This window comes from Mus caroli, unplaced genomic scaffold (genome assembly GCF_978045245.1).
Source record: "Mus caroli unplaced genomic scaffold, Mus_caroli_1 scaffold_14, whole genome shotgun sequence".
Taxonomy (NCBI): Eukaryota; Metazoa; Chordata; class Mammalia; order Rodentia; family Muridae; genus Mus; species Mus caroli.
Window position 1 is genome coordinate 115,215,984 of NW_028227269.1, and position 26,574 is coordinate 115,242,557.

Sequence of the window (26,574 nt, forward strand, 5' to 3'; positions counted from 1 at the left end):
AGTGGTTGTGGGGATTGAGGAGAGCATAGGGGTGCATTTAAACAAACTACATTATATAGATGTCTGAAAAACTCAAAAACAGTAGAAGATATAATAAACAAAAACAAAAAAATTGCATAAAAGTGGAGATACTCATGCTGAGAAGGACCAGGATGGTATACATGCCTCTCCTCATATGTGTAATCTAGACACGAAAATAAAAGGAAGACTGTTTGAGACAAGGGCCAGAGGGCTCAGATAAGAGAGGAGAGATAAAAAGGGTTAATGGGAGGGGAGGGGGCTGGCGAGATGGCTCAGAGGTTAAGAACACTGGCTGTTCTTCCAGAGGTCCTGAGTTCAATTCCCAACAACCACGTGGTAAATGGGATCTGATGCCCTCTTCTGCATGTTAGGCATGCATGCAGGCAGAATACTGGGTATATATAACAAATAAATCTTAAGAAAAAAGAAAGGATAACAGGGAATTGAAAACAGTCAACATATTATACATCTCTGTAAAGTAGAATGACAGTTATTTTATACAATTAATATATGCTAATATGGATAATTTACCAGAACCCCTTAGTTAACCAGAGGGTGGCATGCTTGGTTTCTAGCTTGCTGTCTTGAAGGCATGATTATGTAGCTGTGATGAGCAATCCAGGGGGCTCCAGCTCCATTTTAGCTAGACAGTGTGACTTAGTGGCTTCCAGAGGCTCATTTCTTATTCTGTGAAATGGAACTCAAAGCGTATGCCCCTGGGCCTTGTTGGTGGGTAAATGGAATAGCATAAAGTACATTGCTTTGTGCTGTCATAGTTAGGCCTAGAAATCATCTTTCTTCTACTAGCGGAGATAAATCTTTTAGAATTTAATTCCTGGGAGAAATTATATAAGAGTGATAGAGTGCTCTAGGATCTTTTAAAATGAATGGGTACTTTTCAGTCTCAGGATCATATCTGGCTGTCTCCTACACCATGAGATTATAGCAGATTGGCCTCCATCTGTCCTTTGGCCAGAACACATCCTTGAAAGGCACTTCAAAAAAGCCTCAAGTGTTCTGCCTCTCAAGAAAAATATAGAGGAAAATTTGTAACTAGGGGTTGCTTGATTTTTGTTCATGGTTTTAAAAAGCTAAATGAAGCATGAGTTATCTTTGTATTAACACCTCCCTCCCTTTTCTAGTACATGTTCTGGTAAACATAGGAAGAAAATAGGTTACTTACATCTATCAGGTACAGATTACTTCTTTATTGGCCTGGCAAATGGAGTAAATATTTATGCTTTCAGTCTCATATGTAATACTCTTTGTTCTAGGGACATTATCATCATTTTTTTTCCTGTTGAATAATTTCCCCTAACTGGACTTAATAAATGTTAGAAACAAACACTGTTAAAACCTCTTATGAAGTAAAAGAGAAGGTAGTTTGAGCAGTCTTGACTGGGAGACAAGAACATTCGCCTTAGAACCAAGTGAATGAAACAGTTAGCAAGAAAGCTGTCTTTGGAGCAGAGACTCAGCCAGTCAAATGTGCAGAGCACAGAGCACGCATGGGATGTGTTGCCTGCTCTAGGGAAGCTGCTCAGCCTCCTCACTGCCTAGTACTGTCTTGACTGATTCTGGAGACCTCTGCCTACCTAGCCACGCGGCACACATTATCCGGGTCTGTCTGAGTCTGTGGCTCAAGGGGCAGGGGGAGGGCTTTGGGGGAGGGACTTGGTAAGGGCACTTAAAAAGAGATTAAGTCATTCTGGCTTTAATTTTTACAACTTAAACACTTGGTAGACAGTTCTGGTCCATTCTTGCTTAGAGCACTGGTGGTGCCCCACACCCATCATCCCTTTCCTTTATGTCTAACCTCACTGTTATTCATTTTCAACAATAAACTGTCTCCTTCACTGGTTTCCTGTGCCATTCTGGAGCTATTTATCCTCTCTGGGGCTCGGCTTTTTCATTTGTTAAATGAGGATAATCTAAAAGTGCTCAGAATCAGACTAAAGGAATGAAGGAATCAGACCAGGCCTTCACCTGCTCTACCACCTCCTGGGGATAGCCAGAGCATCTTCTCTCTCCAAATGGACTTCTGCACACAGAGTCATGTGGTAGTCACCATGTGAGTGGAACCTGATTTGGACAAGGATAGGTCTTATCCACTAGAAATTTCCAAACTCTGCTGTGCACTTATGCCATCCATAAGGGATGCCTTCACAGAGGATAGAAATGTATTGATTGAGACCCGTGAGGCAGCTCAATCAGCCTACAGTTGTCAGCATCGGGACGATTAATGGTCATTATGGAATCAAATCACACACAGCATGTTCCATACTTTGGACATGATTTTTTACATGTATATAACTTAACTCTCAGTAACCATGTCAGAACAAGTGTATCAGAAAACTACATATGCAAGTATAGTTTACCACTTCAATATTTTTTAAAGAAAATACTTACAAATGTTTTGACAAAACTACTAAATTAGGCGATTAAAAAAAAACAAGAAAAATGATAAGTTCCAAGAAGTGATATGTACCTGTTTATTAATTGAAACTCAGTTCCTCACTTGCCTACTGCATAGATGCTGAGTAGATATCTAAGGTGCTGCCTCAAAAAGGCATTGTTATTAACCTGTCACCATGGGCTAGGCAACCTACAGTGGGATGTGGGATGAGTTAGCCCAAGCTCCCACACTGAGAGGCCATCATGTACCGGAAGCAGCAAAAGCTCTGGTGGAGCATGTTTATTGTAAGGACGCATTTTACTTCATTTATATTCCTTCCCATGCTGTTAAATGACCTCTGTGTTCCTCTGGCCTTTGCCAGTCAGCTTTCCATCACTGAAATTAACTTAGAAAGACGAAGGGCTTATTTTAGTCCATAGGTTTTGAAGTTTCAGTCGTGATCAATTGGCCCCATTGCCAATTGATTGTGGGGCGGTAGTTCATCATGGTGGAAGTATATGAAACAGGAAAATTGCTCACTTCTGGCCTGGAACTGGGAGGGCAAAGAAAGGAGAGAAAGGCATGCTGTAACAGCCTAAATAACCCACACCCAGTCCAACCTCATAAAGTTTCACTCCCCCAGACTTCACCGAGATCACCACACTGAGGTCTAAGAAGGGGTTGGGGGCAGTGCAAAGGCGGGTCCATGTAACTAAGATCTCAGTCTCCTCATGCCTTATGAAGTAGATCACCCCCGAGAACAGAGGCTTGCCACAGGAGCCTGTCCATAGCTGATGCCATGTTGTGTGAAAATGCAGGGACTCAGTGTGTGATTGGCTACGTGGGCCTGGGCCTCACAGGGCAAGACTGATAGAAACCCAGATTGGTGAATAACCCGCATTGCGGTGAAAATTGAAACTGCAGGAGCAGATATGATCACTGAAGAACGAGGCAACGGGAGAGGAGAGGCCAGGGCAGGCCTGCAGGATGATGAAAGGACACAGGAAGGGGGTTACAGGCTGAACAGATCAGGCCAGAGAGAAAACTATTAGTTAGACATGTGATGGGTGATCACTGGCTAGCTTTGAGGGGTGTGTGTGTGTGTGTGTGTGTGTGTGTGTGTGGTGGGGAGGGTGAATCCAGACTGAAATACTGTGACATGTGGAGGTACCAGGCTGCAAATACTGACCTCCAATTTTCAAATTTCAACACTAGAATAAACACTGTCACTGATGCAGTAAAGGTCTGAGACTGCTCCTCTTGTTTTGTGGATAAGAAGGGATCTGAACATTTGGAAGCGGGTGTCGATGCGTTGGCTACACATGTGTGTGTTGCTGCAGCTGGCCACCCTGCCACTTCACACAGAGAAAGTTCCTTGCTGAATGTGCAGGGTGTGTTGTTGCAGAGGGCCTCCTTAAAAAAATATTATGAGCCCTCTGCAGGGTGGTACAAAACAACAACTCATTATTTACATAAAGAGGAACTGGGTCCTGCCTCCTGTGGTTGGAAACTATGCACTGTTTTCGTAATGTTTTAGTGTCCACAGCCCACAGAGCACAACAAAGGACCCTGATTCCATGCCACGCACATCGTGCCCCCATCTGAAAAGTAACCAGTTCTAATGTGTTTTAATCTTAACCTTTTTTTTTTTCCTGAGTTTTTGTTTTTCTGCCACATTCTGTCCAATTTCACTGAAGAGGGCAAGATTGGAAAGGAATCTATTCAGGGTTAACATCAGTCGTGTGTGGTATCATTGGCTAATAAATCCAGGGAGTAGAGGCAGGAGGATAGCCTGAGCTAAAGTCAGATTCTCCCAGGAAAACAAAACACCAAGAAAGGACCAGCTGATGAGGAAGCAGTTTGGCTAGCATTTGCTGCCTTTGTAGCTGGGCCACAGATAAAGGCAGCCATACCTGCAGCCTAGGGTGGAGCCTCCCTGGATATTTCCTCATCCATACAGATGGTGTGAGCACTTGCTCAGCTCCTATGTAACCTTAGTGTCCAGCGAGACTCTTTGTAAAAGGGCTTTCTCCCTAAGAGGAAATGACAGATAAGAAGTCTTTGCAAAGTGCTCAGTAACTTATTTTTCTGAATTATCTTTGCTGACTATTCACATGTGACTTGAAATCCTAAATTTCTATCTGTAGGAGAAGTTTTTGTGGACTTGTAAGCACTTTGATAAAAGACATGGGTGAATTGATTTTAAAAAAAAGCATGTCAGCTATATGTGTAGGTGTACTACCCCTGTGTGCAGGCTCACTACCCCTGTGTGCAGACTCACTACCCCTGTGTGCAGACTCACTACCCCTGTGTGCAGACTCACTACCCCTGTGTGCAGACTCACTACCCCTGTGTGCAGACTCACTACCCCTGTGTGCAGACTCACTACCCCTGTGTGCAAACTCACTACTCCTGTGTGCAGGCTCACTACCCCTGTGTGCAGACTCACTACCCCTGTGTGCAGACTCACTACCCCTGTGTGCAGACTCACTACCCCTGTGTGCAGACTCACTACCCCTGTGTGCAGGCTCACTACCCCTGTGTGCAGACTCACTACCCCTGTGTGCAGGCTCACTACCCCTGTGTGCAGGCTCACTACTCCTGTGTGCAGGCTCACTACCCCTGTGTGCAGACTCACTACTCCTGTGTGCAGACTCACTACTCCTGTGTGCAGGCTCACTACCCCTGTGTGCAGGCTCACTACTCCTGTGTGCAGGCTCACTACCCTTGTGTGCAGGCTCACTACCCTTGTGTGCAGGCTCACTACCCCTGTGTGCAGGCTCACTACCCCTGTGTGCAGGCTCACTACCCCTGTGTGCAGGCTCACTACCCTTGTGTGCAGGCTCACTACTCCTGTGTGCAGACTCACTACCCCTGTGTGCAGACTCACTACTCCTGTGTGCAGGCTCACTACCCTTGTGTGCAGGTGCTCCCTGTGAGCATAGGTCTTACCTTTACAAAGTTATGGAGAAGGACAGTGCAATTGCAGCATCAGTGAGATGAAGCAGGAGCACTGCTCTGATTCAGAGGCCAGCCTGGGCTACATAGGAAGTGCTGGGCCAGCCTGGGCTATATAGGAAGTTCTGGGCCAGCCTGGGCTACATAGGCCAGCTAAGGGAATGTGGCACGACTCTGCCTCGAACAAAAATTAAATAAGAATTTAAAAACAAGAGGCTATCATTTATACTTTTGGTTTAAGTAATTTTAGTGGAGTCACTAGGAGACTTGCCTTAACATCTATTATAGTAAGTTATTGGAGAGAAACATTGCTCTGTGGGGCTGCGGAGATGGATCAGTGCTTGAGAGCACTGGCTGCTCTTATAGAGAGCATTGGTTGGATCTCCATCACTCGGCTGTGGCTCACAAGTGTATATAACTCCAGTTCCAGGGGGTCGGACACCCTCTTCTGACCTCCAAGAATACCAGCCATGCACGTGGCTCATATACATATATGTAGACAAAACACTCATACACATTAAAAGGCAAATGTGAAAGAAAGAAGGAACACGAGCAAGCCAGCAGCTTGTCCCTGAGGAGATGCAGCACTGTCTTTCTGGGTCTGGGTCACGTCACTTATATACTGTTTCCAGTTCTCTGTTTACTTACAGATCATGACTTCATTTTTCTGACAGATGAATAGAATTCCACCGTGTCTATGTACTACATCTTCATTATCCATTTCTCAGCTGAGGGACATCTGGATTGTTTCCATTTCCTGGATATTTCGAATAGGGCAGTAGTGAACAAGGCTGAGCGTGGAGCTGTAGAGTAGGATATCAGGTCCTCTGGGGATATGCTCAGGAGTAGTGTAGCTGAGGCATATAGTAGACTTGCTTTTGGATTTTTGAAAATTATCCACACTGGTCTCCAAGTGGCTCCTCTAGTTTGCAATCCAACCAACAATGCATGATGGAAACATCCTCACATCGTTACATAATGAGAACACCAATTAACATGTGTATATGGATGGGGAAAGTGTCACTAGCCCCTACCTAAGATGAAGAGTTTCAGGCAATCAATAGCTACTACGTTTATATCATCTGTGAGATAGACAAAGAGAATTGGCTTTCACTAGGTATGACCCTCAGACTGGTTATCTAATCCCAGATGGTTAGCCAGAAACACATAAATACAAACATCACTACATGGACTCATAAATTGTATGTGTGTCTCTGTGTCTGTGTGTACATGTGTATGTATCTGTATGTATGTCTATGAATGTATGTGTGCATGTGTATGTGTGCATATGTGTATGTATGTGTGTATGTGTATATATGTGTATGAATATGTGTGTGCAGATGTGTGTATGTATGTGTATGCATGTGTATCTGTGTGCATGTGTATGTGTGCAGATGTGTATGTATATGTGTTTACGTATATATGTATATGTGCATATATATGTGTGTTTGTGTGTGTCTGAGTGTGTGCATGTATATGTGTGCATATGTGTCTACATGTGTATGTATGTACTAATGTGTGTATGCATGTGTGTGTGTATGTGTATTTATGTGTATGAATGTCTGTATATGTGTTGTCTGAGTGTGTACATGTATATGTGTGCATATATGTGTGTCTGTATGTATGCTTATGTGTGTGTATGTTTATGTGTGTGTATGTTTATGTGTGTGTATGTTTGTGTAGTGTAGGTATGTGTGTGTATATTTTATGTATATATGTGTGTATGTGTAAGAAGAGTGAAGACGCCATGAATTTGAGAAGGAGTTTGGGGATACATGCAAGGAGATTGGGAGTGCTTAGGGAAGTTTGAGAATGATATAAACAAGGACTCATGCATGATGGTCTAAAAGAAAAGTTAGAAGGAAAAAAATAAGTGCTATCACAGTAAGCCAGGAAGAGCCTTGGGAGCTATCAGCCCTAGCTCTGGATCCCTCCTGACTAATTTACAAATAGGCACATTTAAACTAAATACTCTTATGTGAATTAGTGCTGAGTAGTTCACACATACTGTTAGTTCTCATGTGGCCTCTAATGTTCACTATTCAAAGTACACACTCTGAGACTTTTACTTGTGTTTTTGTTATGCCAGGAGTCATTTTCAAAGGCCGTGTCTTGCTTTTAAATTCTGTGTGTGGAGAGATAAGGGGGTGGTTTGTGTTGGCAGAAGGCAAGGCTTCTAGCCTCTCTGGTCCCAGAAGTGTCATTCCTGTGTACGTGTCCTGCTAGAGGGCACTGTCCCAGAATCAATATTTGCACAGAAACTCTCCCCCAACCTACCCTTATTTGATCAGATAAGAGAAAAATTGAACCCAGAATTTAAACAACCTGCCCCCTCCTCCTCTTGCCATTAACCTCACTATTAGGAGTCATGAAGAGAAAAGTTGTCTCCTAATGCATTCTTTGACATTAATATACATGTACTATAGGATTGCTAGAATGTTCCAACTACGTATTTCAAGTGCACGATTTCAATGGTGAGCACAAGTCCTTTAAAGTCCAGAATAAATAAGTTTTGTTCTTGTGATGTGTATGGACCACAGGCTAAATGCATCCTGAAAGTTAAGATTAGTTTGTGTGTGTGTGTTTTTTTTTTTAACTAAGATTATTTATATGCTGGAATAGGATAGTCTCTTTTCTTTATCCGTTGGCATATAGATGTAGATACACTCTGGCTGCCCTTTAGGTAAGTTGCTTACTTTGCCTATTTTTGTAACTTCTACTGTTATTTAAATGTATTACCAGACAATGGATATTTGGCATCTTTAAAGATATGAAAATAAATGTGATATTGATGATAAAGAGATGTGGTAGAGAAGGCCCTAAGATCAATCCCCAATATGAATGAGTGAATGAGTGAATGAATGAAAAAATGAATAAGTAAATGAATGAGTGAATGAATGAATAAGTGAGCTAATGAATAAATGAATGAGTGAGTGGGTGAATGAGTGAATGAATGAATGGACGAGTAAATGATGTAGTATTGGTGCTGGGGACAAACTTTCTGTTTGCATGTTTGCTAATCTATATAACTTTAACCCCAGCAGAGAGGCAGAGGCAGGTGGATCCTTGTGAGTTGGAGGCCAGTCTGGTCTACAGAGTAAGTTCCAGGACAGCTAGGGTTGTTAACCCTCTCTTGAAACACTCCCCTCAAAAGAACTATTTGTGTGTGTTTGTGTGTGATATGTGTGTGTCATACACACTTCTAGAAAAAAATCAGTATTAGCTCTGTCTGACTTAAAATAATAATCAGTTGCTATGCATTATCCTAACGGTGTGTGTCTGGGTTGACTCAGACGAGAAAAAGGAACACTGAACCCCCAGAAACATGAGTTTTACAAAAGCATGACTTTATTGGCCAAAATACTTCAAAGTTTTTAATCTAGAATAAAGGTTCAAAGAATGAAAGAAAATAAATAAATCACAAATTGCCCAAGAATTGTTTGTCTTCAGATAAAGGAAACTTCCATTCATGCGGTTTTTAGCTTTCTCCCAGGATAAAAGTTCTTATGGTAAGGCTCCCCATCTCCATCTACTGTTTGGGTGTGAGTCTCTGCATCTCTTTCCATTGGCTGTTGGGTGGAACCTCTCAGAGGACAGTTATACTAGGTTCCTGTCTGCAAGCACAGCAGCATATCAGTGATAATGTTGGGGATTGGTTCTTGCCTATGGGATAGGTCTCAACTTGGGGCAGTCATTGGTTGGTCATTCCCTTGGTCTCTGCTCTTTCTTTGTCCCTGTACATCTTGTGGGCAGGATACCTTTTAGGTCAAAGCATTTGAGGGTAGGTTGCTGTCCTTATCCCTCCTCTGGGAGCCCAGCCTGTCTACAGGAAGTGATCACTCCAGGATCCATATCCCCCACTGCTAGGAGTCTCAGCTAGAGTTTCCCCCCATAGACCCTTTAGGGCCCTCTCCCCATCCCAGGTCACTGGCATGTCCTAGAGATTGCCCTCCCCCAATACTGCCTCTGATTTCCTTTCTCTCTTCCCTGCTTTCCCTACATATGATCTCTCCCTCTAGCCCCACTCCCTTCCCTACCCCCTTCTACCCGGTTCTCTCCTTCCATAGACCAACCTCCAATATTTATTTTGTTTCCCCTTCTGAGAAAGATTCAGTCATCCTCCTTGGGCCTTCCTTGTTATTTGGCTTCTCTAGGTCTGTTGATTATAGCGTAGTTTCAGAAGAGTTTGCTTTTATAAGGCCATACTGTACGCATAGCTCTATAGGTGGGTTTTTTGGTAAGTGCCTCATGGCAGGCACAAAAGTCATACAAAAGCAAAAGCAGGTTTATTCTAAAAACTGCTCAGCAGAAAGCATAATATTTATAAGTCCACCGCTAATGCAAACTGAGTCTGTGAGTGCAGATAAGGCCAGAGGTTGTAGGCATTTGGTGTCCTTCTGATGGAAAGGAGAGAGAAGGAGGAATGATACAGCTACCATAAGGCTCTGTTGAGATCAGCTAAGACCTTCACTGACTATCCATTCTCCATCATCTCTTTTTCCTGCACCTCCCTCCCACGTTCAGGCCATCATCAGGTGGAATTCATTCTGTCTAAGAGTACAACCTGAGTCCTCCATGTATATCTTTCTCATTGCTGCCTCCCTGGCCTAAGTCATCCCATTTCTAGGGACAGTCCCTGTAACAGTGACCTGACTGGTCTGTCTGTCTCCACTTGCTGCTATGATCTCTTTTACCATCCACAAACAGAACTTAAGAGCATCTGCATCAAATGTTATAAATTCTTCAATGGCTGCCATGTTCTTTGACTCAAGGCTAAATTTATCATGTTCTGTACTGTCTCCAGATTCATCAGGTATCACTGTGTCCTTCCATGGGTGGCTAGCTCATCTGTCAGTATGTCTTCTCAGTATGTCTCACCCATGTCCTTCTGGCTACTGGGATCTCTCCAGTGGATCTGCTGCCTTTTCACAGTTGTTCTTCTATGACTTTTCATCTTACCTTAGTTAAAAGACTGTACTACATTAATTTATTTAGAGTATATGTTTGGGGAAGTGGGGGGGGGGGCTTGTTATGACATTCCTGTGGAAATACAACAACAAACTGCAGGAACCACACTCCGGTCCTCAGGTTTGGTAGCAAGAGACTTTCCCCACTTCGCCATCTCCTCTGCCCTCACTTCATTTTATATTTATTGTTGTGTAGTTGTGAGTGACTGTTCCTCATACTTGTGGAGCTTCTCTGCCCTGCCTGTGAGAAGAACTCAGGTGCCAGGCATGTAGTATGTACTCTGTCCACATTTGTTTTCAGTTGAACAGTTACACTTACCAAAAAGCTATCCAATCACGAAGCTTGGGTCAGAGTTCCATACATTATATTTTTTATTGAGTATCTGTGTGAGAATAGAAATTCCAAGGAGGTTGGAGAGTGGGAGGAATCCTTTCAGTAGTGAGTAGACTTCTAAGATAGGGCCAGAACTTGGCACAGTTATTTGAAACTGACTACTTTAGCAGTTGCACCACACTGAATCAAATAAAGAAGAGTCTGGAACCAGGGCTTTGTGTAGGAGGTTGTTGTAGCCATGAGGATAGAGTGATAAAACATTTGACAGGGGGCTGGAGAGATGGCTCAGTGATTAAGAGCACTGACCGCTCTTGCAGAGGTCATGAGTTCAATTCTCAGCAACCACATGGTGGCTCACAACCATCTATAATGGGATCTGATGCCCTCTTCTGGTGTGTCTGAAGACAGCTACAATATACTCATATAAATAATAAATAAATAAATCTTAAAACAACAAACAAACAAACAAACAAAAACCCATTTGACAAGAAGGCGCTGAGGAAAGGGAGAAGTGAACCCAAGAGTCTAAAGTTTGGGATTTTGTGGTGATGATGTGCCAGGTAACTCAGGCATAGGGTATTGTTTCTTTTGTAATAAGACATTTATCTTGCTACCCAGAACACCAGTTACACACACACACACAGACAGAGACAGACAGATAAAGAGAGAGAGAAACAGAGGGAGACAGACAGAGCTTATAATCACAGCTACTTGTGAGTTGAGGGAGGAGAATCCAGTGTATGAGGTTTACTTTGAGAACTTTCATGAGATGCTGTTTTAACTTTTAAAAAGAGTAAAAGAAAAGAGCAAATGACCTGTGATATAGCTCAGGTGAAGCCCCTGGTTCAATCTTCCATAAAAATTTTTTTATTAAATTCTCCTCTCAATGAAAATGAGTAAACACGCTGGCCTGTACTACAGTTCCTTCAGTAAAGCACAATACTGAAAGAATGGAGCAGGATGTGGTGGGCTGGAGAGAACTGAAGTTAACATTCCTGCTGTTGTTGACTTAGTAGGTGGCACAGTGCTCATGAGGAACGCCCAGTGTGACCTGCTGAGCTGTATCTGCATTTTATGGGTCTAGCATTGTTTTTTCCTAACAAGTTGTTATCGGGAGAAACCTTCCTGAAACATTTTCTCATGACGCCATGTATGTCTGTCTTTATTTTTTTTTTCAAGCAATTGAGCAAGATGATGAAAACGCTGACAAGCATGTAACCATGACGGAGGCTAACAACGGTCCCGATCCTCAGGTACGATGGCTTCTACCACAGTGTTGTACCTTCTCAGATGAGGGTGCCTACCGGGGTGCGGGTTCACAGTGAGACAGATTTGCCTCATGGGGTCTGTTACTGCTCATTTTCATGGCAGTAAAGAGTTTAGTTTAGACATTGTCCATTTTATTTATAGGACTCCTCCTGTATCCAGGATATTACTGTCTTTAATCTCAATTACTGCCCAAACATGTTAAAAAGGTCCCCCAAATAAGCAATTTGTGTATTTTAAACTGTGTGTCACTCTGAGCAGACCAGTTCTATACAACCCAAGATTCAATTTTTCCTTTGTTTGGCATAAACTTCCTTCCCATAGTCACTAGATAGCTGTTTGGTTCTCAGGTCAACTGTCAGGGTATTGCAGGGTTTCTTCAATCCACCCTCCCCTAAAAGCCTGATGCTCTACCATAGGACCTACATCTCTCTTCTCATCAAATAGCTGTTGTATCATCTCACATCATCACAGACGGGTGACTGACTTCATTACACTTTGAAAAACAAAAGGACCACATTCTTATAACTTTTATTGTAGTATATTGAGTTAGTTGTTCTCTCATTATTAGTTACTGTTGATAATCTCTTACTCTCCTTAATTTATGAACAGAAGTAAATCATATGTATGTAAAATTAGAGTTCAGTATTGTTTGTAAGTTTAGAGACTCACTGGAGATCTTGGGCTGTATCTTCTTCAGGTAAATGGTGACTACTACAGAATGACTGTTAGAAAAAGAATGCTTCCATAGATAGATCGATGGATAGATGGACGGACGGACAGAGAGATGGACAGATAGATAATATATAGGTTTCAAATCTTCCTCCCTCCTTCTTCTCTCTATATCTATAGATAATGACAGACAGACAGACAGATAGATAGACAGATAGATTATATATAGATTCTACTTCTCTACCTCCTTCCCCTCTCTGTATCTATAGATGATAGATAAATAGATAAATAGATAGATAGATGATAGATAGATAGATAAAATAATATGTAGATTCCACTTCTCTCTTCCTCTCTCCCTCCCACCCCTCTCTCTGTATATAGATAATAGACAGCCAGGCATAAGCCTTTAGGACTTTTCTTCAAGCTGGTGGAAGAGGAGCTTTCAGACATACTTTAGCCACCCATGTGTCACCTGCCAGAGATCCTATGTTATTGATCCCTAAGAGCTAAATCACAAATGGACAAGACTTTGATCAGATACCCCAGTGTCAACAACCATTTACTTTATATTAAAATGAAGTGTTTGAAGACTCAGCCTAGTTATCTGACTGCCTTTAGAATAACCATTTTAGCTTTTCTCAATCAAGGCTGTACAGGTTATAATGTTTTAATGAACTCTTTTATTATAATGGTAATGATACTGAAGTTAAGTTTATATTGAAATTATACTTCAGGCTGCAAGCAGACATGCCCCCTGCACAGTATAGGATAAAATATATTAGTATGGAGAATGCCCCATAGCTATTGAAATCTTTGGGCATATGAAGGAGTAAGATCCACCTATCACCAGAAAATGGGCATTATTCTACTACATAGGTTTTCCGTTGTGTTTTATTTATTTAATTATTTATTTTTGAGAAAGGAGCAGGATATGTTTGATAGAGTCAGGTATGGTGGGGTGAGGGGTAGCACCCACTGTGCCGTACACTATCTAGTATGTGAGGTTTGCAACTCTATAAAATGGAGATGCCTGTTTTTAATGAGGTCAGAATGAAGCCCTGTAAAAACACCTGCAGAGGCTGGGCGTGCAGCTCAGAGATGGTCTGCTTGCCTACCATGAGGTCCTGGGTTCCATCTGCAACACTGCAAGAAAACAAAAACTCAGAAACCCAGTGTCCTAGTGTGCAATGTTAAGCAGCATAGTGTGAGGTTTAAGAACTCCCTCTCCAGGCTGGACATATGGCTCAGTAGCTACCCAATTCTGACTTCTGTGCCACCTGCACTCATGTGCATATACCCACACACAGATAGGTACACATAAACTTAATTTTTAAAAAATGAATAGTAAGAATTTTGCTTCTGTAACAAAGCTACCTGAATTCCTTTAGCTGCTTACATTGGGGAAGGTGATTCTTCTAGGGCCCCTCTTCTTTCTCTGTGACAGTGTGAGTGCTAAAACCCACAACCCCACATACACACAGTGGACACTTTTCTGAGCCCGTTGTTGTTGTTGTTGTTGTTGTTAATGATGACGATGAAGAAGAAGAAGAAGAAGATGATGATAATGTAGTAAAACCTTAAAACCAGTCCTACAGGGGTAGACTTACCACCATTTTACATATGAGCTAGTACATAGTGGGCTGGGCTTCTGACCAAAGTAGCCTGTTCCAAAATGTTTGCTTTTTACCACTGTGAAGACAGTCTTTCTGATTTCTGTAACGTGCAGATAATCTTACCAAAATTAGGTGGCAGTTGGGTATTAAATGAAGAAAGGAAAAAGGGAGTAAAGAAAAAAAGAAGCTGGGGAGCAATGGTAAGAACATCACTGTGTAGACGGCTTGCCTAGCATACGGGAAGTCCTGACTTCAACCTCCAACACTGCATAAACTGATGTGATGTGCATAGCTCAACACTGGGAAGGTGGAAGCAGGAGGATCAGAAGTTCAAGGCCATCTGTGGCTGGATAGACAATTTGAGGCTCTTGTTGGGTCCATAGACCTTTATCTCCAAGAACAAAAACCTAAAGACAGAAAATTATATAGTGAATTTCTCCTCCAAGCTTAATCTTTAATGTACTTAGATGCATTATGCAGTAATCAGTAAGAATTTATTTGCGTATGCTGAATTTATGTTCAGTAGCATTTGCGCTGTAGAAGCTTGTTATTACAAACATGCTCTCACGAAACACTTGGTTAACTTCTCTTGATAGCAGTTTTTACACTGTGATTTACTGTTTTAGCAAAAGCGACTTGTGTGTGTGAAAGAATGTGTGGTAGTATGTGTGTGTGTGTGTGTGTATGTGTGCCAGTGTATGTGCATGCCTGTGTGTGTGTGTGCTTCTGCATGTACACGTGTGAATGCGTGTATGTGCAAGCATATTTGTGCATGTGTGCAAGTGCGTGTTCGTGTGCATGTATGTGTGTGTATGCGTGCATGTGCACACTCACCTCACAGTGCTGGGGTGGGCCATAGTTGTGCACATAGCCACACCTGGCTTTTAACATGAGCACTGGGCACTTGAAGTTGTGTCCTCATGTAAGTGCAGCAAATGCTTTTACTGCTAAGCCATCTTTCAGGCCCAGAAAAGTGAATTTTACTGTTAAGGTAATGCAGTCCTTGTTTTCAGATGTGAAACTGTTTTTTTTCCACCTTTGTCACAGGGAAGGTTGCTTTTTTGTCCTCCATGTATCCTTTCCTAAGAGAGTCCTGTCCATATTTCATTTTCAGCCCCAAGGGAGTGGACCCACATGTTATGACTCCATTTATAGAGGAAACAGACTTTTCATTGGCATTTGTAACATTGCTCCTACTGAAACCCATACAAAGAGCTTTAATTATACATTATAGAGAATTATTTTCTTCCAAAAGAGACCTTGGAATAAGGCTCTTAAATAATTCTTCTGACAGTTACACATTAATCCTTTCTTTTTTTTTCTGGCTTAGCAGTGTTAGGTAAACTGTTTATAATTAATTTCACATAGATAAATTAAATAGACCATGAATATTAAAGTCTAGATCAAGGGCTGTCAGTTATTTGCCTGTTTGTCCATAACAAAGCTCCCAAAATACATTAATAAATTCATGGGTTTCTAGAATTAAATTACTAAATTACAGAGCCGTGAAAGGGACCCCAGAGAACATCTGGTTTTATGTTGTATTTTCAAGTTCACTATCTTATGAACCGTGGAGGATGTGTGATCTCTCCAGGCTGAAAAGACCCCCACGGAATAACGGGCTACCCATAAACGTCTCTGAAAACTTTCCTCTAGTCTTTATTTTATAAGGAGTGCTTCAGAATTATCTCATGAAAATATTAGTACCTCAAAAAAATTAAATGGAAATTGGAAAATCAAGGCAGCAATATTTCTTCTTTAATTAGAAAACATGAAATAAGTATGAGTTAATTAATCTGAAACATACTTTTTAAAGTAATAACATTTGTTATTTGAAATTCAAATATTTGATTCATGTATCCATATGTTTGGCTCAGATAAAAATGTTTCCTTACACACACACACACACACACACACACACACACACAAAGGTCTGTATTTAGGATCCTCATCATGAGATGAAGAGTTTCTTTGTGCTTTTATAAAAACTAAAATAGAGCCAGTGTTTGTCATCTATCCGATGTTGCTGACACTGGTAACAGTTGTTTACAGAGCTGTGTGTGCATGGGACTCATGGTCTTTGGATTAGAACCCTTGCAGGTTCTGTCTATTAGCTCCTGGTGCTTCCAGCTGGCTCCTGCTCTGCCTGATACTTACACACGCACACACTCCCCCTGGTACTCAGAGGGCCACACTGGGAGCAAGAGAAAAGGAAGGAGAGAGACATCGTGAAGAGGGAGATGTATTACCATGGACTCTGTCTGAGGCTTTATGGGGCGCCAGCATATCCCCTTCAGCAGTAGACAGTGCATCACGGAGGGCAGCATGGACTAGAAAGAAGTCTCAGATGTAAGCATAGAGGAATTCTCCAGAAACCAGACATTTACCACTTTAAGAAATATAATATTTAAAGAAGGCTGATTATTTGCAAGTAGAAATAGCCCCACAAGGTGCTTGATGACATTTGTCTCCTTCTGCCCTCTCTTGCACTGACTAAAAACACATCTTCATGATTGCTCCATTTATTTAGCATCATTTCAGATTATAGGGACCATTAAAATTTTGGCAAACAAGAACTATGCCCTTAGGAGGAAGGTTAGGATGATAAAGGATTTAAAAGGAAAATTTAAATGGGCCACAGTGATGTTCTACATCAGTGCTTCTCAACCCGTGGGTCACATGTCAGATATCCTGCATATCATATATTTTCAATATGATTTATAACAGAAGAAAAACTAGAATCATGAAGCAGCAATGAAATAATTCTGTGGTGGTGGTGGGGTGTCACCACAACATGAGGAACTGTGTTAAAAGGTCACAGCATTAGGAAGGTTGAAAAACACTGGTCTAGAGCATCACTGGATTTCTGCAACCCGGTATCCTAGGCCAGGAGATGATACCTTCAGCCCCCTGCTTGTGTCCGTATGAAAGTGTTACTAGACATAGCCTATCCTGTGGGAAGCCACATGTGCCGTTGCAGAGTGGTGCAGGCTTCTGCTGGCCACCACGCATAAGTTTGAGCAAACGACCAATGCTTACTTATGCAGTAAAGTTTTTCACCAAAACACTGCCTGGCCCGGGCATGATAATGAGGCTCTGCAAAGTACTAAGAGAATAATCAATCAGATGTGAGACATGCAAATGAGGTATGATAATGAAGTACTGAGAGAATAACCAATCAGATGTGAGACATGCAAATGAGGTATGTTAATGAGGTTCTGTGAGATACTGAGAGAAAGTAGCCAATCAGATGAGGAACATGCAAATGAGGTATAGTGCATAACCAATCCGGGTGTGAGACACGCCTCTCCTAGGCCTATATAAGCAGCACTAGTTCTGGGCTCGGCATCTCTTCGCCTCTACAATCAAGCTCTCCCAATAAACGCGTGCAGCTGTTGCAGCGTAGTTCTTGCTGGTCGAGTTGGACACGCGCAAGACTATCCCATCTGCTTACCCACCACCCTTTGCTGCTCCAGGGTTTTGCTTGCAGAGCCCAGTACTTGTAACAGAAAGCTTGAGGTATTTTACTGTCTGGCCTGGTATGAGAATTTCGCTAACACTAGCCACTTAGATGTCTGCTGTGTGCCATGGTTTCTCAGACTACCACCATCTTCTTCCCAATTCTTACTCTTAATAACTTCTGGGGAAAAACATGCCTTCAGTAAAGAATCTCCATGAGTTGTCACCATCAGACTCTGCCAGCCTACCTGCATGCTGCCTGTTGTTCCAGTGGTTGGAGCACTGATATTTATATTCCTGTCTTGTTTTCTTTTCAATACTCGAGTATTAATCTTGAAAATGCGCTCACTTGCATTTTCTCCCTTCACCCCCCCCCACCTTGTATGGTCAGATTTCCCTGTGTGGTTGATGATTTCTAACATAGATAAATATGCTGAAGTACCCCTCATCTCTGCTATATCAAGCCAGCAGAATTCCTGCTCTCATCCTGCTCCAGCTGGGGCCAGTCTATCACAGCATCTTGGGCTTCTCTGATAGCTGCATGCTAGTGAAGCTGTCCCCTGCCCACCTCGAGAGGAGAGTCCTCTCCTCAAAGTCACAAATTATCTTTGTCGAGTTGATGGTTATTTGGAAGCATCTTTCTTACATCATACTGGGGCAGTGTACTGGCTGATTGCTACCCCACATGTGGAAACCCCTTTAGTTCTCCATCTGTCCCAGGAACTGCTCAGTCTTCCTGTTTCCCTGTGATTCACTGCACCTTCCCATTTCTAAACATTGTACTCAGCTCTTTGATTTATATCTTGCATTCATACAACTAGAGCAATGCTATCTATACTCTGGATGGTCCCAACATCTCACCCCAACCCTTGTCTTTGCTTCCGAGCCTACGGACTGCCATCCCCATCGCTACTGGGACTTTGAATAGGTACCTTCCTTTCACATGACACTAATATTTACAAATTCTTGGGGAATGCACCCCCAAAAAATCTTCAGACATTGCTTTGGAAATGCTTCTAGACACCCATCAAGTCTTTTCATCTCTTCTGCTGCCTGAAGCTCTGAGACACATCCTGTGTGAAAGCCAGTTTGTCTCCTTCATGTTCTTCTTGTCCCAACTACTTCAACCTTACTTGTGCACATCTGTAATCATTCTCCTCTCAAACCGTTCCCAAGAGTTTCATCTTGTTCAGAACAAGAATCCAAACTTTTGTCTGTAGGCAAAGCACTGTCATGTATTTTAATATCACTCATTGTTTTGCAGATTAGTTAATACTTAATGTAAGTACAATGTATTTTTATAACATACCTGATAAAATATCATCAGCTCATCTCTCTCTCCCTCTCTCTCTCTCTCTCTCTCTCTCTCTCTCTCTCTCTCTCTCTCAACAACTTTTATTGATTCTTTGTGCCACATCATGCACCTTAGTTCCACTCATCTCCTCACCCCTCATGGCCGCCCTTCACTCTCATAAACTTCCCCCTAAGATAAAACACACACACACACACACACACACACACACACACACCTACACACAGAGAAAACCAAAGCGTATAAAACATCTCATCGTGGAAGCTGTAGTATGTCATAGTATGTCCCACAGTATATCTCTCTGTCCACACACCTTCACTTGCAAATGTCCATTGCATTGAGTCATTGGTCTGGTTCTAGGTCTCTGACTTTTGTGACATCATCAATATTGGACCCTGACCTGGACTCCTCCTGGCTATTCTGTTGTTGCCTGGTGTCATGGAGATCCTGCAGCTTTGAATCAGCAGAACTGGCCATTATACATATCCCAGCTATTCACCAATAATATAGATTTGGGGGTAGGCCAATTCAGAGCCCTGGATCTGGGCCTGGTTGATAGCTGAGATGGTCAGCCTGCTGGCTCTGTTTTATCTGCACCACCAGGGCGAGTTCTCTGACACTGCTCTGGCTAGACCACCCAATGCTGCCTGCCATCTTCCCTCAGGGTTGACTCACTCTCACCCACACCTCCAGAGCCAGCTCTGCTGTGCTGCCCAGTCGCTGCATGGGGCCCACACTCCCAATTGCTGCAGCCCACAAGGGGCCCAGTCAGCTCTCTAGCTTTCCCATGCTGGAGTTTGGCTCACCCGTGCCTTTGCCATCAGAGTTAACTCTACTGTGTTGCACAGATGAGGTGCAGGGCTCAGTCTCCTGAGTGCTGCAGCTGGTGAGGGGCAGGGCCAGTTCAACCACTCTCATGACTCAGGGCCAGTTTTCTTGACTGCCTATTAGCTCATATCTTAACTAAGACACATAATTAATTTTAAGAAGTAGCATAGTTCATTTTTATGAAGACTAATTATTATAACTCTCACTATTAAACTAAAATGTATATTCTGTGACTTCTGTGTATTTGTGGGGTTTTTTTTTTAATTAAAAGCAATGTTGCCCTGTTAATATAAGATGCTAAATGGCCAATGCCCAACTCAATTCCTCCAAAGAACAGAAAATCCAGTTCATCAGGTCATTGCTAAGTGGATCTTTATAGTTAATTTATCTATCATCTATCTATCTATCTATCTATCTATCTATCTATCTAAATTAGATACATACCATGTGATATTTCAATGTGCTTATACATTCTATAAGTTGAAATCAGGATGAACATATATTTATTTAAAAATTTATTATTTATTTATTTATGATAGAGACTTTCAAAATATATTATCTTTACTTTGGATATATATATATATTTATTTATATTTATATAATTAGTGCCATCTATAGTCATACAGGGTTATATTTTATTTTATTTTTATTTTTTCATTTCTCTTTTCTTGAAAATGATTTTTTTTTCATATGATATATTCTGATTGCAGCACCACCCCCTAACTCCTCCAAGATTCTCCCTTCGGCCCCTCCCATCTGAATTCACACTCTTTCTGTCTCTTGTTAAAAACCAAACAGGCAACCAGGTGGGTGGTAGTGGTGTATGCTTTTAATCCCAGCACTGGGAGGTGGAAGCAGGTGATCTCGTGAGTTTGAGGACGGCTGGTACAGAGCAACTTCCAGGACAGTCAAGGCTACACAGAGAAACCCTGTCTGGAAAACAAAAACAACAACAACAACCAAAAAAAAAAAAAAAAAGCCCAGGCATCTAAATAATAATAATATAAAACAAAACCAAGCAACCAGAGTAAGACAAAACAAACACAAGAAAAAGCCAAAGAAAAAGCATGTGTAGATGCAGAGACACACATATGTACATGCAGGATTCTCAAAAAAGAAAAGAAAATTGGAAGCCTACACACATACACATGCAAAAGACCTCTAAAGTTTTAAAAAAATATATTGTCATAACTAAACATTATAGGACAGAGAATCCTCAAAGATCCACTGAGTCCAGTTTGTGTTGGGCATCTACTGCTGGGCTTGAGGCCTGCCTGTAAAGAGAGGTTAGTCTACCCAGCGAGACTCCATTGAAGAGAACCTGTTTTTCATTTGCAAGTGATTATCAACTGCACATGGCTTTTGAGTTAGGGATGGGGGCCTGTTTCCACTTCTCTCAGTGGTGGAGCCCCATCTGTGCAGACCCTTGCTGGCCCTGTGCATGCTGCCACGATCTGAGTTGATAGATGTGTGTTCAGAAGACCTTGCTTCTTATCATTTCATTCTTACAATCTTTCTGCGTCCTCATCCACAGAGTTCCCTGAACCCCGAGGAAATAGATTTGATACAGACACCCCATTTAGGACTATGAACTCTCTACATAGCCTGTAAGAAAGCTATTTGATTTGACTCTGCACCTCTCTGATGGTCTCACCAGCTATCCCCTGACTGGTCTGTCATACCATGATGATATTCCCTTCTTGGTCCTTCAGCATGCCAAGTACACCAAGCCTGGGGATCTTTGTTCTCTGGGTAACACACTCTTCCTTTGGGGGTTGACACCATCTTTTCTTTGCTTCTTTTAGGTTTCTATTCAAATGCCATCTTATTAGAAAATCTCCAGGTTCAGAGGTGACCTCTAATTATTGCTCTGTTCCCCCCCCCTTATACTTTATTTTTCTTTCCTGTCATATACTACCTCTCTCTCTCTCTCTCTGTCTCTCTCTCTCTCTCTCTCTGTGTGTGTGTGTCTATTTGTCTCTTCTCTATATCTCAGTGTGTCTTTGTATCTCTCTGTGTCTCTTTGTATCTCCCTGTGTCTCTGTCTCTTCCTCTGTCTCTTTGTATGTGTCTCTTTCTCTGTATCTCTGTGTGTGTCTCTCTCTGTGTCTCTCTGTGTTTCTTCCTCTGTACCTCTTTCTGTGTGTCTGTTTCTCTATCTTTCTCCTGTCTCTCTGTCTGTCTGTCTCTTTCTCGCCTCTCTTATCTCTTTCTCTGTGTCTATGTCTATCTGTTTCTGTCTCTGTCTCTCTCTCTCGTGTATGTGTTTGTGTGTATCTGTGTGTATGTGTGTGTTTGTGTTATAACCTCTGTTGAGTGCAAACTGGAGGAATGTGAGGGACTTCGAGGAGTTTAATCCTATAGCTCTAGGATTTAAGTGGGTGGTTTTCAAAGTCTATTGAACAATGTATAAAATAAAATAGACACCCAGAGATATGTATCTTGAAAATATTAAGTGATGTTGCAATAAGTATGTATGTTTAATACTAGAAAGATTGTGTTGTTGGATAAGGGATAGCCCTTGTTCCAGTTGCTTTAAAAGGGAAAACTATGCTCATGGATTGACATTAAATAACTTCTGGGGTTGTACGGGACTTTCCAGCAGTTCTGGCTTTCCACCACTGTACAGGATGTCTTAAGATAAGATGAGGTCCTTGTGCAAGGCAACTTAGGAAAGAAACTAGAACACCACTCATGAGGAATGTTATAAGCACAAGCCATACACTTTAGTGGGAGAATTCTGCATGCTGCCCCCTAGGGGTCTGTGATGGCTACTTGGAGAATTTTCTTTCTTCTGAGCCTTTGGAAATAAAGTTGTAGTTGTTGCTTTGCATGTCTGGTTGTATTTCTGTGTTACCCACTCAGCAATGTGGTGACTTTCATACAAACTGCTAAGACCATGAAACTTGAGAGCTCTCACAAATCCCCTTCCCATATTTGGTCACATTGCTGAGTATATTCAAATCCTGTAGGTTATATTGGGTAAATAAAGATTCAATGGTTTTGACTAATCTTGCCAAGTTAACTTCAGGTTTCTTTATTAGATCATGCCTCAGTATGTCTGTGTGAACCATTTGAGAAAGGACTTGAGTAGAAATAATTTATAGTCTCTGTGTTAGAATTACCTCTTTTTTTTCCTGTTCTAAACGAGTCACCACCTTCCTATATTATTCCTGCTTAAGACCTCAATATATAAAGAAATGAGTGATGCTTAGTGAATTGTTTCTAAAGGCTCGTGAATGCTTTTACTTATGTCCTCATAGTAATTTTCCAGTTGTGAAAAAAGTTTATCCCATAACGTTCTTGCTAACTGTATTTGTCCATGGAATGATCCACTCTGGCTAAAGAATTGGGAAGTTGTAGACTGTTATTTTTAGGACTCTGTATCACTTCACCCTTTTTGCCAGAGTGGTTCCTGGCTAACTTTCCCATGAATTTTTAACCTTTTGCTAGGCTTTGCTTATGTAACAGGAAACAGGCTGTCAGGAACAAACAAATGCCAGCATATCAGGCGCACACGTAGTAGCAAATGATTTAGTTCGCCCTTCCAGCTCTTAAAGTAGACTGATACATGCTCTCAATTTGAAGTCTCTAGTATGGTATCGCTCTGCATTAAAATAACACAGATTTAACTTTGGAGAGGCAAAAATCTTTTATGAAGGCCATGCTTTAATTCGGGTCACAGTTAAAATGTGCTTATTATAAGGTGAACTTTGTGGTGGTGTCATGTCCTGGGACTGTGGATTTAAGTATCTCTTCGCATTTTCTCCAACTCTGAAGGCTGGGGTGATGTGCAAGCTTCAAGAGAGAGATGATATCGGACGTATTGAGCTGGTCCACAAGCTGGCAAGAGAAAACTGTCAGTTTTTACAGACAGAAAAAAAAGAATCGGAGAAGTTGGAACAGGTAAGCCCTTTCCTCCTGGGGATGTGGGTCTAATGACTGGAAAATGATTCTGCTTGGCTGTATATATGAAGGCACAAATATTTTATTGTGGTTGTTTAGGATTTGGCCTTTGGAAAGCATCCTTCTTACTATAAAGACGGTAGATGCTCTGAACTCTTAATCTAGTGATTTGGGGACTAGGTTTGTAGGAAAGCTCCTCTCAGAAGTAAGTCATATAAAAACTTAACTACGAATGCATGCATATCTATCATAATAGTGAGCTTCCTGGTCTTACACTGGAAACCTTGTTCCATTACATAGTACAGAGAATATAGATTTTTTTTAAACGAATGTGCTGATGTATTTTTGTGTTCATCTTGGTCATGGATCTCATCTCCAAAGGAATGTAACCCTGGCTCTCTAGAAATAGATAAGGACAGAAAAACAGATTATAGCCGCTCTCACTGAGGGCGGGTCGGATGGAGACTTCCCAGTGGCTTCTGAATGCTGTGTTCCAACAAGAGTGATATTGTGTGGATACAGTGAAAGCCGGGGTGGGGGGGTGGGGAATGATCTGCTTAGTCCCCTCAAAGCCATTATTCAGCTGGAGCCTTAGAGCTGAGAATGCTGCCCTCAGGCTGGGAAGACAATGTAGCAGCTTTCTCTTGCCACATATTGTGATCCTCTGATTGTTATTTGTAAGACTTCACTCTTGCAGTCCAGGACTGCTCACAAAGGAGATCAGTTCTCTGTCTTTCTCTGGTTCTCTGGCTATAACTTTTTTTCCCCCACATTTTCAAACTCTGCCAGGAGAGAAGAAACTGCTAGTGCTTTTTCAGCCACAGGTCCGTCGATGCAAATGACAGGGTTTTCCTGAGCAAGCGGTGGCTTGGGACTTCCATGGCTAGTTGTTCAGCTTGTTAACATGGAATATTTTTAATAGTTTGGCAGCTTAGCACTGTAAGGACTGATATCTCAAGTAAAAGGAATCATAAAGATAATTTCAGAGCCTTGAGATTGAAATGTTGTAGGGCTAGTGGTTGGCTTTATAGTTGGAAGATTCAGCATCTGCCATTTGTTGGGTATTACCAAGAAGTCCAAGTACTTTTTTAAGGTGTTAAAAGCATCCTTTGCTTTTAATAGTTTGCCTGTGTCACAGCCTAATCCTTACCTAGTCATACCCTTGGGATATTTATATATTTTAATATGTAGCTTCAATGAACTTCTTAAGCTTCTATTCCTTTGGATTCATTTTAATTAGGAGACTAGCAGCTTTCTTGTGCCTTTTTATTTCAAAATGCATCATGAGTCTGTTGACAGTGTGAAAACATATCATAGTGCAATTGCTGGTGTTCTGCCTTCCTAGTAGACCTTTAAATGAATGCTGTATATTATGGGTGATTGCAAATCAGATGCATTGAACTGCTGACAACTCAAAATAGGGCAGAATTGTTCAAAGAAAAATGGTAGAGTCTCATTCTGCAGGAACTAACCATAGGCTTCAGGCCATGAAGAACTCTGTGCTGTTCACAGGACACCTGTGTTGCCTTTGTTTTGTAATTATTAGTATACAGAACACTATAGTTACAGCTAGTGAGATTGAGATTCCTCCCAAAATGTAGAAATCCGAAGCTAATGCTAGTCACTGGTAAGGTTTTTAAAGGATCAAGAAATTTCAAGTGTGAAGATTTGCAGTTTGGCTTATGATTATGTTATTGTTGTTGTTGTTGCTGCTGCTGCCTTTAAACCTTTTGAAGTCTCTAAAACAGGACAGTAATGTATTTTAGTTCTTGCATGAAGGTCGTGTGATTGATGCATTCACATCTCTGAAATGTTTGCATCTAAGAAGGAAAATGTTTAAACAAACATTCGAGTTATGCCTTTCCCCACACAGACTTTCCCGTCCAGCTTAACTCTCCATCTGCAGGATGACCCCACTTGAGCCAGTCAGCAAGCGAGCTGAAACTGATGCATCTTTTCATAAAGGAATGGCTGTATATTAGGCGCCTGCAGATTTTTACAATCATTATCTAAAACTCCAAGCCTTCTTCCCGTATTTTAACCTCTCATATCTTGAGAATCTGTTGTAACAATGCTTTTGCTAAGTTGAGTCCTCATGAGTTTTAGTGTGCAATCCCAGGCCTCTGCTCCTGCTCAGGGAAGCTCAGTTGAAGCACACAGCCCCTGAGGAAACTGCAGTTCAGCAATGTCAGCCCAAGTCTGCTGCTTGCTCTCCTTATTCCACAGTAATGACCCAGCCCTGCTGCTGTGCACAGGGTTCCTTTCCTTTGTCATTTTTAAATCTCATCTACCTTTCCTGGCTGAAGCTAGCTAAGTAAATAATGGCAACATTTAAGTTAGAATCCCAACTGTCTACTGGATTATTGTTTTCACTCTGCTCTGTTCTCCAGTTACAGAACATCCCTCTCATGAGTATGTGTCCAAATAGGAAAGTAACTTTGAAGGATAACTGCTATGCATGGCATAGTTAGCAAAACAAAGCCCTTGTTACTCTTAGTGGTCTATTACAAATTGAAGGGGATTAGAGCCTTCTGAGTGGACTTTTGTTGTTGTTGTTGTTGTTGTTGTTTTCTTTTTTCTTTTTTTTATTGCATGTTTTCTTCATTTACATTTCAAATGCTATCCCAAAAGTCCCCTATACCCTGTCCCCCCACCCCCCTGCTCCCCCACCCACTCACTCCCACTTCTTTGCCCTGGCTTTCCCCTGTACTGGGGCATATAAAGTTTGCTAGACCAAGGGTCCTCTCTTCCCAATGATGACCAATTAAGCCACCTTCTGCTACATATGCAGCTAGAGACACGAGTTCTGGGGGTACTAATTAGTTCATATTGTTGTTCCACCT

At 41.8% G+C, this 26,574-nt stretch overlaps 1 protein-coding gene across 1 annotated transcript in view; it reads left to right on the forward strand.

Moving 5' to 3' along the window:
* The window catches only part of Rapgef5 (Rap guanine nucleotide exchange factor 5), a 239,294-nt gene that overhangs the window by 106,816 nt on the left and 105,904 nt on the right, over positions 1 to 26,574 (forward strand). The window contains exons 8-9 of the mRNA XM_085830724.1: positions 11,855 to 11,928; positions 23,606 to 23,731. Of these exons, the coding sequence (XP_085686850.1) occupies positions 11,855 to 11,928; positions 23,606 to 23,731 (200 nt within the window). The remainder of the gene's footprint in view (positions 1 to 11,854; positions 11,929 to 23,605; positions 23,732 to 26,574) is intronic.